This window comes from Canis lupus, chromosome 11, assembly GCF_003254725.2.
Source record: "Canis lupus dingo isolate Sandy chromosome 11, ASM325472v2, whole genome shotgun sequence".
NCBI classification, from domain to species: Eukaryota; Metazoa; Chordata; class Mammalia; order Carnivora; family Canidae; genus Canis; species Canis lupus.
The window spans coordinates 39,831,884-39,848,909 of record NC_064253.1 but is presented as its reverse complement, the minus strand read 5'-3'; the positions used below and the strand labels follow the sequence as shown (position 1 = coordinate 39,848,909).

Genomic DNA, 17,026 nt, shown 5'->3' with positions numbered 1-17,026 from the left:
AACCTGTAATTGACTTTAAAAATATTATCAAAGTGGTATCTTATATTTTTTATAAGGCTTCGATCTGCCTACACTTTACATTCACAGCACATCATAATTGGAATCAGCCATAGATCTAGTGCTTACTAGTCACATGTAGCTAACAGCTATGGTATTACCGGTGCAGATACAGACCGCAGTCCAGGAATTTGCCAAGGTCTCTTTCTACTCTATCCTCCCTCCTCTTCACCCCAATTAAACTACTATGCTGACTTCTGTTCCCATAGATTAATTTTGCCTATTTCTGAGTTTCATAAAAATGATACGTCTCAACTTCTTGTGACTGGTTTCTTTCTTTTTTTTTTTTTTTTTGTGACTGGTTTCATTCAAGGAGCATATTCTTACGATTCATCCACGTTGTCGCAAGTAGCAGTGATGTACTCCTTTTTATTGCTGGATAGCATTGCACTGTACAAATACACCACAATCTGTTCACCCATTGACCAGCTGATGAACACTTGGGCTCTTTCCAAATATGTAACTATTAACAAAGCTTAACTGAATATTCCTGTACAAGTCTTTCTGTGGACATGTTTTTATTTACTCAGGTGAATACCTAGAAGTTGAAATGCCAGATCATAAAGTAGGTGTATGTTCATCTTTACAAAGAAACTGCAGGGGCACCTGGGTGGCTCAGTTGGGTAAAGTGTCTGATGTCAGCTCAGGTCATGATCCCAGGGTCCTGGGATCGAGGCCCATGTTGGGTTCCATGGTGAGCGGAGAGTCTGCCTCTCCCTCTGCCCTTCCTCCTGCTCATATTCTCTCTCTCTCTCTCTCTCTCTCAAGTAAATAAGTAAAATCTTAAAAAAAAAAAAAAACAACTGCCAAATACTTTGCCACAGTAGTCTTAAACTTTATATTCCTGACAGTAACATAGGAATATTCATACCTTCTCTGATATTTGGTATTGACAGTCTTTTTAATTTTAGTGATTGCAGTGGTTTATATGTTTCCCTTGGACCGACACTGTTGAACTTCTTTAATGTTTGCTAGCAAATTATATAACAGCTTCCTTTTCGAAGAGTGATTTGGACAGATGAAGGGAGAGTTGTAACAAAGATAAACTGAGATGACTTATATGAAATTATTTGTGATTAAAATAAAGGACACACTTGCAAGCCAGGCAGGTAATGTGAATCTAGAAGCAAAAGGAACCATAGAAAATTAGAGTACACACTCGTCTAAAGGAAGCTGCTAAGTGCTACTTAGCACCAAGTGGTCATAGCCATGTGGACAATCAAGCCAGGTGCTGCAAGATATTTCTGTCTCATCAAGGAACAGTAGATATATTTACTTTCATTTATCATTAATATCAGAATTTAAAATATTAATCCTATGATAAACAAAATAGGTCATAAAAGTTTTCAAACTGATTTATAAAAATGTTGATTTTTATGAATACAGACATCTTTAGTATGATAAACATTACACCATTCAGTATTGTTATTAATCACTGGTCAAAGATGATACCTATTAAGACAAAGGTTGGCAATTTCCTGAAAGCAGATGAAATCATTTTGAGTAACAGGGCAGCAATGCCCCATAGAAAGTTAGAAACAACTGGCCAGGACAGCAACCTTCCCTAGCAACCCTCCTATATGACCGAATATATATGACCATATTCTTATTCTTAAATGACTGTCTATATCATATACATTTCATAAGAATGCAGTTAACAACTAATAATGCTTCAGTGGCCGTGCCTACCTAGGAGTATCTGCACTATTTGGAGAGAGGAGAAGAAAGATGTATGTTGGTAAAACAGTACAGCTCCTTTGGACAACAGTCTGGCCATCAATCAAACAGCTAAACATAGAGCTACATGACCCAGCAATTCGACTCTTAGATATATACTTAAGAAAAATGAAACATATGTCCACACAAGACCTTGTACATGAGGGGGTGTCTAGGTGGCTCAGTCAGTTAGGCATCAGCCTTTTTTGGCTCAGGTAATGATCCTGGGGTCCGGAGATGGAGCCCTGCAATGGGCTCCACTGCTTAGTGGGAAGTCTGCTTCTCCATCTCCCTCTGACCCTTCCCCCATTTCATACACTCTCTCATAAATAAATTTTTAAAATCTTAAAAAAAAAAAAGACCTTGTACATGAATGTTCATAGCAGCATTATTCATTATAGCTAAAATGTGGGGTAAAAACAAATGACCATCACCAAATGGATGGATAAATAAAATGTGGTATAGCCATACAATGCAGTATTACCCAGCTATTAAAAAAAATAATGTATGGATACACGCTACAGCAGAGATGAACCTTGAAAACACTATTTAATGAAAAGCCAGTCACAAAAGGCCACATATTATATGGCTCCTTTTACATGAAATGTCCACAACAAGCAAATCTATAGAGAAAGAAAATAGATTAGTGGCTTCCTAAAGCTGGGAGACAAGGTGTGGGGGGTATGGGATTTCTTTTTGGGGTAATGAAATGTTCTAAAATTGACTGTGCAGATGGATGCACAACTCTGTAAATATTCAAAAAACCCACTGAATTCTAAACCATAAATTGGTGAATTATATCTCATTAGGGCTGTTTACAAGACAGCTTTCTTTGTAAAACAAGAAAAAAAAACAGAACTACAGTGAGCCACAGAGCCTCTCTCTTCTATACCCAGATTCTTTCCCTCTGCCACTGAACTTGCTGCTGCTATGCGGTTTAGAGGATTCTTTTGCTATCATCTATTTCTCCTCTCCCTTATTTCTAAATTTCAAATACATTTAGTGTACTTAACACAGTGTTCTCCTCTACTAGACTGTGAATTCCTAAGGTCAAAATTGTCTCATACACCTTTATATCCAGAAAGCCTTGCACGTCCTGGACTAAACCATCAGTATTTGGGACGCCTGGATGGCTCAGTGGTTGGCGTCTGCCTTGGGCTCAGGGCGTGATCCCAGGGTCCAGGACCAAGTCCTGCATGAGGCTCCCCACAGGAAGCCTGCTTCTCCCTCTGCCTGTGTCTCTGCCTCTGCGTGTGTGTGTGTGTGTGTCTCATGAATAAATAAAATCTTTTAAAAAATTAAAATAAACAGTCAATATTTTTATTTTAAGGTTAGTGCTTATTGTTTCCTGCCCAAGGAATCCTTGCCTACTGTCTGCTATGGCAGTGGCCACAGGGTCCGAGGGGGCAGCCATGCCACCTGCTCTCCTCCCCACCTCTACTCTTCAGAAGATGAATAAATGACAACTTGGTAGAATCCTTTTGAAAGGTCACCAGCCTTTTCTACTTGAACATTTTCTGAAATGAGCAACAAACTGTTTGGGATTATGAGATAAGTAGGATCTCTTTTACACTTAAACCCATAAATCTATAAAGCAAAACAGTGACATTTTTAAAACATAAAAAAAAAAGCTAACCAAAAAAAGCTGAAGTTTGGATTTAATATGATCTCAAGCAAACAAGATGAACTTTCAAAGCACTTATAATAACAATACACAAACGATTTAAAAATAAAACTAATTAAGGGGTACCTGGGGGCTCAGTCCATTAAGTATCTGCCTTTGGCTCAAGTCATGATCTCAAGGTCCTGAGATTGAGCCCAGTGTTCAGCTCCACGCTCAGCAGAGAGCCTGCTTCTCCCTCTCCTTCTGCCTCTCCCCTCTCTTGTGCATGCTCTCTCTCTCTCAAATAAATAAATAAAATCTTTAAGAAACAAAAATAAGGGACGCCTGGGTGGCTCAGTGGTTGAACATCTGCCTTTGGCTCAAGGCGTGATGCCGGGTCCAGAGACAGAGTCCTGCAACAGGATCCTTGCAGGGAACCTGCTTCTCCCTCTGTCTGTGTCTCTGCCTCTCTGTGTGTCTCTCATGAATAAATAAATAAAAATTTTAAAAAAATTTTAATGCAAATAAAAATTAAAAATATAGTTAGCTTTTTAAAACTTCTACTTAAAACTTAAATTAAATCACCACCCTGCCTCCTTTATTAATAATTCTCCAAAGCCCTGAATCTTAACCCACATGGGGCAAATTCACTATGAGGAAACAATTTAGATCTTTCCTTTCCCTTATGACAGCTTGTAATTTGGGGACATAAGGAGTTACGGCTCCTTATAGCAAGCACAGTGATCATAACAAGAAACACTACCAAGAAGTTAATGACTTAGTGACACAAGGTGAACTGTTCTCCCTAGTAACAAATAATACTGCCAGAAATTTGGATACAAATAGCTACATTCCACATCTCTCTCATGCTCAGGTAAGCATGGGCAACAGAATGAACATTACTACAAAAACACCTTAATTATTTTTTAAAAATCATAAAAATATCCTTAAAACTCTAAAATACTTATTCTAAGAAAATAATCCAAAAGAAAAGTAAAGCTTTACATAGGTAACTATTTCTCAGACTACTAATTATAAAGAGAGAAAAGTGGGGCTCGGGGGGTGCCTGGGTGGCTCAGGTCATGATCTCAGGGATTGAGCCCCATGTCAGGCTCCATGCTCGGCAGGGGTCTGCTTGGGAGTTTCTTTTTTTCCTTTCCCTCTCTCTAAAATAATAAATCCTTCTAAAAATAAATAAATAGAGAAAAGTGGGAAGGAACTTAAAATCCAATCAAAAATGAATTATTTGGGGCAGCCCCGGTGGCTCAGCGGTTTAGTGCCGCCTTCAGCCCAGGGCCTGATCCTGGAGGCCCGGGATCAAGTCCCACGTCGGGCTCCCTGCATGGAGCCTGCTTCTCCCTCTGCCTGTGTCTCTGCCTCTCTCTCTCTCTCTTTCTGTGTCTCTCAAGAATTAAAAAATAATAATAATGAATTATTTGTGGGGTGCCTAGTTGGTTGAACAACCAATTTTTGGTTTCAGCTCAGGTCATGATCTCAGGGTTGTAAGATCTAGCCCCGAGTCGGGTTATGTGCTCAGTTCAGAGTCTGCTTGTCCTTCTCCCTCTGTTCCTCCTTTGCTCTCTCTTTCACTCTCTCTCTCTAAAATAAATAATTTTTTTTTAATTTTAAGAAATTTTTAAGAAAAATTATTTGATTACTTATGATACTTTTACTCAATGGAATGTAATTAAGTCATTAAAATATATGGCAACATCAAAAATATTTTTAGCAAAGTGTAAAGTAAAAAGAGAAGATAAAAAAATAATAATAATAAAAAGAGAAGATAGAAATAAAATATACATGTAAAAAAACAAAATGGAAAAGAATATAAACAAAATGAAAATGCTTTTGTGAAAAGTTGATGAGGGATATTATTTTTTTCATTATTCAAAGTAAATGTAAAAAAAAAAGTAAATGTGATGCCATAAAAACTAAATGTCTTTAAAAGTGATATAAAAACATTCAACATATCTTTAAGTTATGAAATCTAATTTTTAATCTAGATTTAAACCTAAATTTAAATCTAGTTTTTAGTAAAAACACTAAAAATTAATCTAGACTAGCTCAAAACATGTTTTTCATTAGGATTTTTATGCAAAGCTTAAATTATATAAAATCTCATGCAGCAAACCAATCACAAAGGAAATAGAAGAGAAATGGAAGTGTGAGAAATGAGTCCAAATATCATGTTCACATAAAGATTTCTCCAATAATATCACCCCATAACTAGGTCAACTGAACACAAATGTGACTAACAAAAACACACAGTGGTCATTTGTGAATTATCTCTCAACAAACCTGGGTTGTGTTTTTTTTTTTTAACAGTGATTAAGACAGACTTTGAATTCAGCAAGACCTGTGTTTGAATCCTGACTCTACCATGTTAGCTATACAACCTTGGGCAATTACTGAACTGTTTGCCTTCCAGGAGAAAATAGTCCCTTTCACATAGAGGGCTTCTTTTAGTAAGATTAAATGAGATAATAAATATAATGATTGTAATATATAACAATTACCATATAGAAAACACTCCGTAAATGAACATATGCTTACTAATACTATTATTAAAACATCTCTAATAGTTTTCCATGAACTTAAATGAAAACATTCTGCTAATTTCATTAAAAATAAAGAAAAATGTAATATGTAGACAAAGTGGTAAAATGGAACATACGTGTCTTTATTTCTTTAGTAAAAGGCAAAAGATTTATTTGATCTGAAGAGAAACCAGAGTATGAAACATACATGTCTTTATCTGATATTTCATATGGTTTGATAAGTTCTCTTTGTAGTAAAAGGCCCATAAAAAAGGCTCACAATTTCCCAGTCTCCCTTACTTTGAAAATGAGAAAAAAACTTGTTTTACTAATCATTCCTATAGGAACAAAATGTAACTTGGCTGACAGGGCAAGTTAAAAGCTAGGAAGAAGAGAATGTTCTAAAGATCAGAATAGACATTTCTCCAAAAAAATATATAAGTGGCCAAGAAACACAAGAAGAAAAGATGCTCAATATCATTACTCATCAGGGAAATGCAAATCAAAGCCTTATGAGATACCACTTCATACTCACTATGATGGCTACAGTTAGAAAAGAGAAAAATAAAGACAGCTAAGAAGTGTTGCTGAGGATGAGTAGAAATTAGAATCTTCATATGCTGCTGGTGGGAATGCAAAATAGCACAGCCTTTTTGGAAAACAGTCTGGCAGTTTCTTCAATGGTTAAACAAAGAGCAAGCATGTGACCTACTAATTCCATTCCTAGGCATATACCTTCCCAAAATGAAGATATATGTCTATGCCAAAATCTGTACACAAATGCTCATAGCAGCATTATTCATAATAGACAAAAAAGGGAAAAAAAACTAAATGCTAACTGATAAATGGATAAAATGTCAAATTGCTGTACAGAATATTATGTGATCATAAAAAGAAGTGAGGTACTGTACTGATACATGATACAACACTGATGAACCTTGAAAACTTGTTAAGTAAAAGAAGCCAGTCATAAAAAAACAAAATATTGTATGATTCCATTTATATAAACTGTTCAGAATAGGCAAATCCATAGAGAGGGAAAGTAGACTCATGGTTGCCTAGAGCCTAGAGCTAGAGCAGATGTGACCGGCTGGCAAGTGACAGCTAAAGGGTATAGGGGTTCTTTGTGGAGGTGGTGAAATATTCTAAAACTGACTGTAGTGATGACTGTACATGCTGAACATATACTAAAATCTATCAAATTATAAACATTTAAATAGATGAAATGAATAGTATGTGAATGATAGTTTAATAAAATTTATTTTTAAAGTGAGAGAATATTGCTTCACAGAGACATAACTTTGTATTAAGTCAAAAAGAAATGCAGTGCCAGGGTGGCTCAGTGGGTTAAGCAACCAACTCTTGATTTCAGCTCAATCATGTTCTCAGGGTCATAAGATCAAACCCCACAGAAGGCTCTGTACTTAGCAAGGAGTCTGCCTGAGATTCTCTCTCTCCCTCTACCTCTGCCCTTCTCTCTCACTTGCATGTTCAAGCTTTCTTTCTCTCAAATAATTAAAAAAGGAAGAAGAAAATTAAGATAAATGGGGATGAAATATGGCCAAAAGTGATGAGAAAGCTGGATGGAAAAAATATGGAAAAGATAATGCAAGAATATTAATTTTCCTTTGAAAATGGCAAACCCTCACCCTGAAGATAAAGAAAAGTACTTTTTTCAATGCTCTTATTTTTCAAAGGAGGGGAGCATCAAAATAAAAGAAAGTCAGACTTGGAGAGAGTCTTGGCTCTGTTTTCCTTCTCTTTCATTTATGAGTCATGTGACCTTAGAAAGTTACTTTTAATTGCCAGAGCCACTATTTCTTCAATATAAATGAACCCCAGTCTCACAAAGTATCCAAATTCATATTAGGTATCCCAGAAATATTAGCTGCAACTTGTAAAAAAGTAGTTCAACCATAAAAAAAAAAAAGAAAAAAAAAAAAAGTTTGAGGTCCTGAATCAATATACCAATAATGCTAAGGAAACAATAAGTTTCTTTTCTAGTTCCAAAATGGAAACTACATTCTTGTCTTTAAGGTTAACCAAGATTCCTAGAACTTCCCCTTACGTTTTGGGTTTGGTAAAAGCACAAAATAAGAAACTCATAGTAGAAGGATGATCTTCACCTTTATACAGTTGGTATTGAGGTGGAATTCATCCTTTCAATCTCTCATTGGAGACCATCATAAACGAGTAAGGAGTAGGAATTGCAGGCTTAATCTGACCCTCCAGGAACATGAATTTCATAACTGTGACTCTAAACTGAGGAGTCCAGGGTCAATTTTAAGAAAAAGATATCTACTTATTATGCAAAATGCAAAGTTGGGAAAGCCCAATGAAATCCAATTTGGGATGGTCTTCCAAAAGTATTTTCTAAAAGACACAGTTAACTCAATTTTACTCTTTCCTTAATAGTTTTTAAAATTTCATTGTTTTTGCCTTTCTATATTCTTAATTATATTTGACAGTCAAGAATCTAAAGAGCAGTGGATAGACAAATTACTACCAAATGCTACTGGGAAATAGATTTATAACTATGCTGAATATTTTCATTCTTGAAACTCTTGGCAACCATCAATTGCTTCACACATGATATCAATTAGAAGACAAAATAAGTGGCCTCACAAAATGCATGCTGGTTTCTGTGGATAGCATGCTAGCAAAAAAAAGAAAAACAAGATTAGCTCAAAATTAGTAAATGTGGCCTGGCAAGAGCCTCCAAATTGAGTATATTTTGCAACTTTAACACACATCACAGGACAGAACAGCAGCAGCTTCACAAATAATGAACACATACAAAAAAAGCTTGGAAAGGCTTAAACAAAACACAAAGATATATTACTACTGTCAAGGTTCACCAGACACTGAATATACCAGCAACTTGAGCTCAATCTTACCAACCTCCAGACCATGAGAAGTGTTTGTTAATAATCTACCCAGTTTATATTATGTTGTATTACAGCAACCTGAATGGATTTAGATATTTAGTAAAATACTTTGGGTAGTGGTTTGGATTGGGGGGGGGATAGATTTCAACAATCCTAAATTGTCTCCTTTAAGTGTTGAAAGAAGTAACAAGAGCTTTAGAACTGAAAGGACAGGATATCATCTGTAGGAAGAAATTAAGTCACTGTCCTATATAATGTAAGCTTTAGGGAAAAGATTAAAAGCAAAAAATTACTTGAAACCTCCTTGATGGCACTATCTCCAACTGTGTATCAATTCTTCAGGAGCAAGCTCAACATTTAAAGAGCACCTATGTGGGCAGACATTTTTTTTTTCTTGAGTAATCTTTTATTTTCATATGAAGAACTAGAGGCTCAGAGGTTAGGTAAACTAACCAAAGGACAGGAAGCTAATAACTGGTAAGTCTCAGGGACAGTCCCACAAATGCCCCAAAACAAAGATTTTTCCTACTACATCAGGCTACATTTTTCCTATCTCCAGTACTAACTACAGTTAATGATAACTTATAGAAATGGAATGAGAAAAATTAGCACCAGACACTGAGAATTTCTTATGAGTTAATAAGCATCTATAGACAACAGAGCCGTGTAGTAATAGCAGGGGATGGGTGGAGAACACAATGGAATTATAGACACAGTAAGACAAAATGACCATTTGTTAGAGGGAAAAAGTTAATTTTGGAAAGAACTTGATGTCTGTTTGGAAAAAAATAACCAAAAGGAAATACTCCAAAATGGTAACCATGATCACTGCTTGGAGGTGAAAGTATAGAACTCTCTCTACTCACAAAGCTTCTATTAAAAACTCATTTCAAAATAAGGTTTAGAATTATTTATCATGAAGGCAAGATAATTATTAAAGTGACACTTCCTAATTCCAGATGACTAACTAAAGCAATAAAAAACAAAAGTCCTTGGTTATGTGTAGGTGTCCCCTGCTATAACAGCCCTCTGCTATGAAACCCTAACAACTTTGTCAACCACTGGGCCCATGGTCTAAAAGCATTGCCCTCAGCACACTGGTTCCTAAACAGTGACGATGCTCATCTCTAAGCAAACAAGTGTTTACCCAAAAGAACAGTAGGTTAGCCTCATACCAAGACCCTGAGTAAATAACCCCCTTCAAAGTTCTATTTCCCTCATCTATAAAATGGTGTTATAATCCTTATATTGCAGAATTAATGAGGAGCATAAACGGAAAATACTTAGCACAAGAACATGAGCTTATAATTGCTAGTACGGTCACTGCCTGCATTATATCATTATATTCATTATCGTATCAACCGTAATTGCCGTAAGCTAAGAAAATTCCACTTAGTCTCCTTCGCGAAAAGACTACAATTGTGTAAGTCTGTTTCACTGTGTCAAAAACTTTGGTTGGGTTGATAAATGATCTTTAACAAAATTATCAGATTTCCTCAAAATAGTTAAGATTCTCTCTGCTGGGTTGTAATTTGGGAAGCGGTCTAAAGTTCAGAAAATGTGTAGAGGCTCGAGTGTAACATCAATCCATCCTCCCCAAACTGATCACTAGGAAAGAACAGATCCTTTGTCAGTCTTAAAGCCAACAACAATTTTTGCTGGCTATGAAACTGCCACAAGTTTATGCCAATCTCTTCACCTCCTCTGCGTCTAAGGCTCTCTAATCACAAAATTAAGAAGCCAATCTACTGAAGAGTTCTTGGAGCCTAACTTTGCCTTCTCTGTTAAAAAAAAATAAATGAGAATAAAGGAAAAATGTAGAGTGGTTTTCCTTATCCTCTAGAGAACATCCACAGGTCCAGATGCTTCAAGACTCCTCTCTAGAAAGAATTTGGAAAATAGAAGATCTTGCTTCACTTCCCAAGCTAAAATCTCTGGGAATGAATACTCAAACATGCAATTAATTGAATCTAAACTTACATCCTTTTAACTACTATGGCTCAAACAACATTTTTCTTCAAAATGATCCTGAACAACTTTTATTTTTATTATTTTTTAAAGATTTTATTTATTTATTCATGAGAGAGAGAGAGGCAGAGACACAGGCAGAGGGAGAAGCAGGCTCCATCCAGGAAGCCCGATGTGCGACTCAATCCCAGGACTCCAGGATCATGCCCTGACCTGAAGGCAGATGCTCAACCACTGAGCCACCTAGGTGTCCCCAGAACAACTTTAAAAAGCCTACCTCCGCTTGGCAGAGTGCGTGGAGGCCTTGGAGGACCAAGGCTGCGGGAGTAGCTTGATCAGGTTTGGTGCATTCATTCAACACCTGGGAAACGGCTGCCAACATATCTGCACCATGCTGATAGGGCCTATAAGCAATGTCAGAAACAAGATTCAAGCCAAGGAACACACCACCACTCCCAGGACTCTAGCCTAAACAAAAGCATTAGCACATTGCTTTACCCTCATGCCCACTAAATGTTGACCCTCCAATACTGATGTACATTTTCTTCAAAGATTTGCATCATCATCATTCCTACCATGCCATAAGATTCATTTTTGATAAGGAAATATTATTCAAGAAAGAGGACCCTTGCTAACAAATCTTCTACCTAAACTGTAAATCCTATTGTCTGCATTGACAAAAATTCAAGACTGTAATAATAGTGGGAAGAACTGACTTGCCTCATTGAGATTATCAGTAAGTATAGAGCTATGCCTGCCTGCCGGTTGCTCTGGTATCAGCCACTGACTACAGAAGCAGGGATTGGAGATCAGAAGATAATTTATTACAGTAGTGATACTATGGTAGTTACCCCTATCACAATAACGATGCCAGTGATGACGATGATCATGATGATAAAAGTAATGATATGAATTATAAATGACTAAACACTCATCTCATGCCAGGCACTATGCTGGATTCACTCACTCCTCCTCCTCTTCCTCTCCTCTCTATTCCACATGTAATGTGCTATCCCCAGAATGATTTTAAGTTCTCAAAGAAATGCTCAGGTCCACCCTTGGCTTTCCTTACAACCCTCAGTGACATAATAGTTTTCTCTAACAAAATACCAACTGATGAAATTGCCTGGCTGGATTCTACTGTTTCACTGTCTGGCAAACAGAAATCATTTTTGCAAAACTGGAAAATTTTGGCAGATCTTGAGGTGGAACACTGAATTCAAAAGACTTTAACTCAATCTGATATTTAACTCCTCCTAAACCTCAGCTTTAAGCAGGTAAAATCAAAATGTTGGCTAATAATCCTTCATCTTTAAAATTTTTTCCATGCCAGTACTTCCAAAGCATCCACTCTCAGGTCTTGGGTTACATGTGTGTGACTTACAGAGTGAGGTTATATTTGCATTGTTAAAAGGCTGAAGCTTAGAAAGGAGGCAGACCTGCTAAGGTTTTGATACATCCTGATCCTAGCTTTGAAACAAGAATCATCTACGTTACCAGCTTCAGGATTAATCCCTAATTGACAACAGCAGAGTCACTTCCCTAATACTTTTCGTGTCTTCCTCAACTCTAGAGCATACATGGGGATTCAAGATCTGGTCATCCCTGTAATAATTCCTGGTAATTAATTCCATGCAATGAGTCACAAAATAAGGCCTTCCCTATTAAAATTCCTGATAAAAATCAGGTATAACATAGGGAAAATATAAGAAAGAATAGTTTGACTATAGTCCATTGCTTAGGTTTCAAAGATCTGTACAACAAAAAAATAGAAAAAAAAAAACAACAACAAAAAAATAGAAAACATAGTATCACATTTTTTATTATAATATTAAATTAGTAGCCAAGAAAGAATACAAATTTCCTATAAATTTATATACAAGGCTAGATCTAAAATAAAAGGACATGCTTCCTTATAAAAGTTATTATTCAATGTGACCAAGTTTTATAATCAGAAAACTGGAAGTGAAAATTAATTTATTCTTACTCAAACATCCTCTGCCTATCTTTCCTACTTTCTTGTTTGCAATAAAAAAAAAATTAGAGCAAAAGAATAACATGATACACATTCCTAAGCATGAAGCACATCTTACCTCTGCTTACATATGTCTCTGATCGATGCTGCTTTGGCAATGAGTTTTTCCCACTGGACTTCCTTGCCCACAGACAGAGAGGGCACATCAGACATGGCCATGAAACGCTGCAGTTCAGGATATACACGATCCTAAGAAGGCAATTTCATAAAAAAAAGGTAATTTCATAACTTGAGTTGAATAATCATTTTACATAGAATTTTTACCTCCAAATTTCACATTTGCATCACTAATTATATTGCATTTTTTCTAATCAGCAGAAAAGAATGCTTTTGTGATTGCTGGGGATTTTCTTACAGACCCATGTACTGTTCATTTCATAAGACAAGAAAAAGGTGGCTGAGTCTCACCCTAATTACAAAGGATCTAATCACGTGTAATCATATTTCTATTGCTTTTTCCATGCAGATGGAGAAATAAATTCCAGAATTAAGGAAATAAGTTTTTTCTATTCTCAATTTCTCTTTGAAAGTCAATCACAACTGACTGCATTACAGATCAAAAGCATCACACTAAACCAAAATTTCTCAATGCAATCACCGATGCTACTCCTTAACACTACTATATCAAAGCACTGTCACACACTGACAAAACTAATCTGCTTTGGTGAAAGGAATGTGTTTAATACACATGTGTGTATCTGAGCTTACCTGCTTTTCCCACAAAGATGTCAACAAGCGTAGAGTGACAGCTCTTAGTTGTGGAGTGGTTCCAAGAAGTTGGATCACTCGTAGAATTTGTCCTATACACACCTAGACAATATTGAAGAAATGTTGGTTGCACAAATGTAAATGTAGGTACTCCCAAGGTTATCAAAAGAATGTAAAAATCTCTTCTTATAGAATAAAGACAAAAATGGAAGCTAACTACAATATTACCTATCTTTACAGAGGTGGGGGATAGTTCTGAGGAGGGACTATCTAGCAATCCTGGTAGTCTAAGACCTAATCTCGGATAACAGCCAGTGGGAAAACTTTGCTATTAAATGATTTCAAATAATTCTTAAATACTATAATAATAATAATGTTGTTCTGGCCCAACAAGGGAAGTAGTGTTCACGGCAAAATTAAGGGCTTGAAATTTCATAATACCAAACAAAATTCAATGTATTATTCTTGCCTCACTCTCTTTTCATTCCCAAGTAAACTGGTTAATATACAAACCTTATGGACACCAAGTGAGGGTAAAGTATACAAGATGTCATTATATAATACAGGTTCCAGTGGTCTTCCCAACTTGAACATCAAAACTGGAATCAGATTGGGTACCTAAAATGAATTTTAAAAATGTCTTCATTATGCCTTGTAAAAGAAATCAATCTCTCATGCAATCATTATTTCGTTTTTCTCCAAAAGGAGAAAATAATAGGAAATATATGTAACTTTGAAGACTTAAAAAAATATTAGCTATTTCTTGTCAGTAATAATTTCATAGTAACACTAATATTTTCTCTCTTTTATAATAACCTGCCAAATACCAATCAAAAATGTTTTTCTTAAGCAAGTATGACATTAACTCCCAGCAATACAAAAGTAGCTAAAAAATATCCTACCCCAAAGAAGTTTCCAGTTTTAATGAAAAGGTAACACTAAGGATATATAAACAATAAAATAATTATATAGTAAAATGTGTTATTCCAGTATGAAATAAGTAAAATTTGTTGTACTATAAGAGAGTGGTTAATGGACAAAAATATCTCTCCAGATGTCCACTTCTATCCCTATGCATAACACAATAAAGGGAGAAGAGCAATTTACTTATGGATCAAAAAACCTAGTATCGTGAAGAAGTAATATTTTCCAAATAAATCTATAGATTCAACACAATCCCATCAAAATTCTAGCTGGCTTACTTGTTAAAATTGAAAAATTGGTTCTAAAACTCACGTGGAAAATCAAGAACCCAAATAACCAAAATAATCTTGAAAAAGAACAAAGTTTGAGATTTTCAAATTCAAACTTTACTACAAAGCTACAGTAATCAAGAGTTAGTTCCTGCATTAACAACTAAAAATACAGATCAATGAAATAGAACTCAGAATCTAAGAATAAATCCTTACGTTCATGTTCTATTGATTTTTTATAAATATGCCAAGAGTCTTCTTAAAAAATGGTGCTGGATTTCAACAACTAGATATCCACATAAGAAGAATGAATTTGGGCCCTTTCCTCACACACACATAGAAATGAACTCAAAATAAATTTTAGACCTAATTGGCAGGGCTAATACTATCAAACTCTTAAAGAAAATACAGTAGTTAATCTTTGTGGCCTTAGGCAAAGCCTTCTTAGATAAGAAGCCAAAAGCAAGCGCAACAAAAGAAAAAAATACATTTCATCAAATTAAAAGTACTTGTCTTTCAAAGGATGCTACAAAGAAATGAAAAGACAACCCACAGAATGGGGGAATATTTTTCACAAATCATCTAATAAGAGATTTGTGGGACGCCTGGGTGGCTGAGCAGTTGAGCATCTGCCTTCAGCCCAGGGCATGATCCTGGAATCTCAGGATCGAGTCCCCCACTGGGCTCGGTGCACGAGGCCTGCTTCTCTCTCTGCCTATGTCTCTGCCTCTCTCTCTCTGTGTCACTCATGAATAAATAAATAAAATCTGTAAAAAAAAAAAAAGAGAGAGAGAGAGAGAGAGATCTGTATCCAGAATATATAAAGAATTCTTATAATGCAAAATAAAAGGATAAATAACCCAACTGTAAAGATCAAAGGATCCAAAGAAGATAAATAAATGGCTATAAAGATGGGGATATTCAACCATCATTAGCCATGACATAATTGCAAATCAAAATCAGAATAACATATCGCTTAAATCCAAAAGGATCTATAATAAAAAAAGAAAGACAATAGCAAGTGTAGGCAAGGATATGGAGAAAATGGGACCATCATACACTCCTGGAAGGAATATAAAATGGTGCAACCCCTTCAAAAAACAGTCCGGCAGTTTATCAAATGGTTGAACAAAATTCCCATATGATCTCACAATTGTACTTCTAGGTATCTACCCAAGAGAAATGAAAACATATCCACACAAAAAACTCATACGTCAATGTTCAGAGCAACATAATTCACAATAGCCACACAGCAGAATCAACCCGAATGTCTATCAATTGATGAACTGATAAATAAAATGTAGTATAGCCATACAATGGCAATATTATTCAGCCATATAAAGGAAAGGGAATTAACATGGACAAACCATGCAAACATCATGTCAGGTGAAAGAAACCAGTCACAAAAGACCACAAATTATATGATTCCATTTACATGAAATGTCCAGAATAGATAAATCTACAGAGACAGAAAGTAATTGCTTAAGATCGGAGAGGTGTAGAGGGAATTCAGGAGTGACTGCTAATGGGTACAAAGTTTCTTTTGGGGTTGATGAAAATATTCTCAAATTATTTGTAATGATGTTTGCACAACTCTTTGAATATACTAAAAGTCACTGAATTGTACACTTTGAATGGATGAATATACAGCATGTATATAGCATAAAGCATATGAATTATACATTAATAAAGCTATTTTTAAAAGTTCATTTCAAAATAAGTGAATACTTACTATGAGCCTATTGATAACACGATGTAGCACCAAAAAAATTTTATTTTCCTTCCAGTGCATTTCACACTTTTGTTGTCCAGAATGTTAAATTTCCTCTATCTGCTATAATTTTAGAAAGCCTGCTCCTTCTAAGCTTAGGAAGACATTTACTTTAATTCACTTTCCAGAAGGAAAAAATCCTCTACTAACGTACTAACCAAAATGTAGCAGTTAAACATTAATTCATTAATGAGCTTGACCATGATATATCATGGCAACGTTTGGAGCCACACGTGTAATGGCTATAGACTCACAAGACACAGCCAGAATTGATGTTTTTAACAACTGCTGGGACTCTATTTAGAACAGAAGTTCCATCACAGTACCTTGAGCAAATGAACGGAGACAAATTTTTGAATTGGCTTCTTATTCCCCATTTTAATTAAAAACAAAAGGTTATCTTAGATTGCATTGCACAAGTCTCAATTACCCCTTCTGGTACGATTTCTACTAAGACACTTTGACAGATTCTTAGTTCTGGGAAGGCAATCAGTACATTTACTGACATTTTATAAAATAGTGTATTTAACTGTAAGGGTTTTAAACAACT

The 17,026-nt window shown here is 35.7% G+C and overlaps 1 protein-coding gene across 2 annotated transcripts in view; it reads right to left on the bottom strand.

Annotated features, from left to right (window-relative positions):
- The window catches only part of FOCAD (focadhesin), a 312,065-nt gene that overhangs the window by 153,489 nt on the left and 141,550 nt on the right, over positions 1–17,026 (bottom strand). For both annotated transcript variants that reach the window (XM_025433196.3, XM_025433197.3), the window contains exons 12-15: positions 14,026–14,130; positions 13,513–13,614; positions 12,863–12,993; positions 11,047–11,173 (exon numbers count right to left, since the gene is read on the bottom strand). In XM_025433196.3, the coding sequence (XP_025288981.1) occupies positions 11,047–11,173; positions 12,863–12,993; positions 13,513–13,614; positions 14,026–14,130 (465 nt within the window). The remainder of the gene's footprint in view (positions 1–11,046; positions 11,174–12,862; positions 12,994–13,512; positions 13,615–14,025; positions 14,131–17,026) is intronic.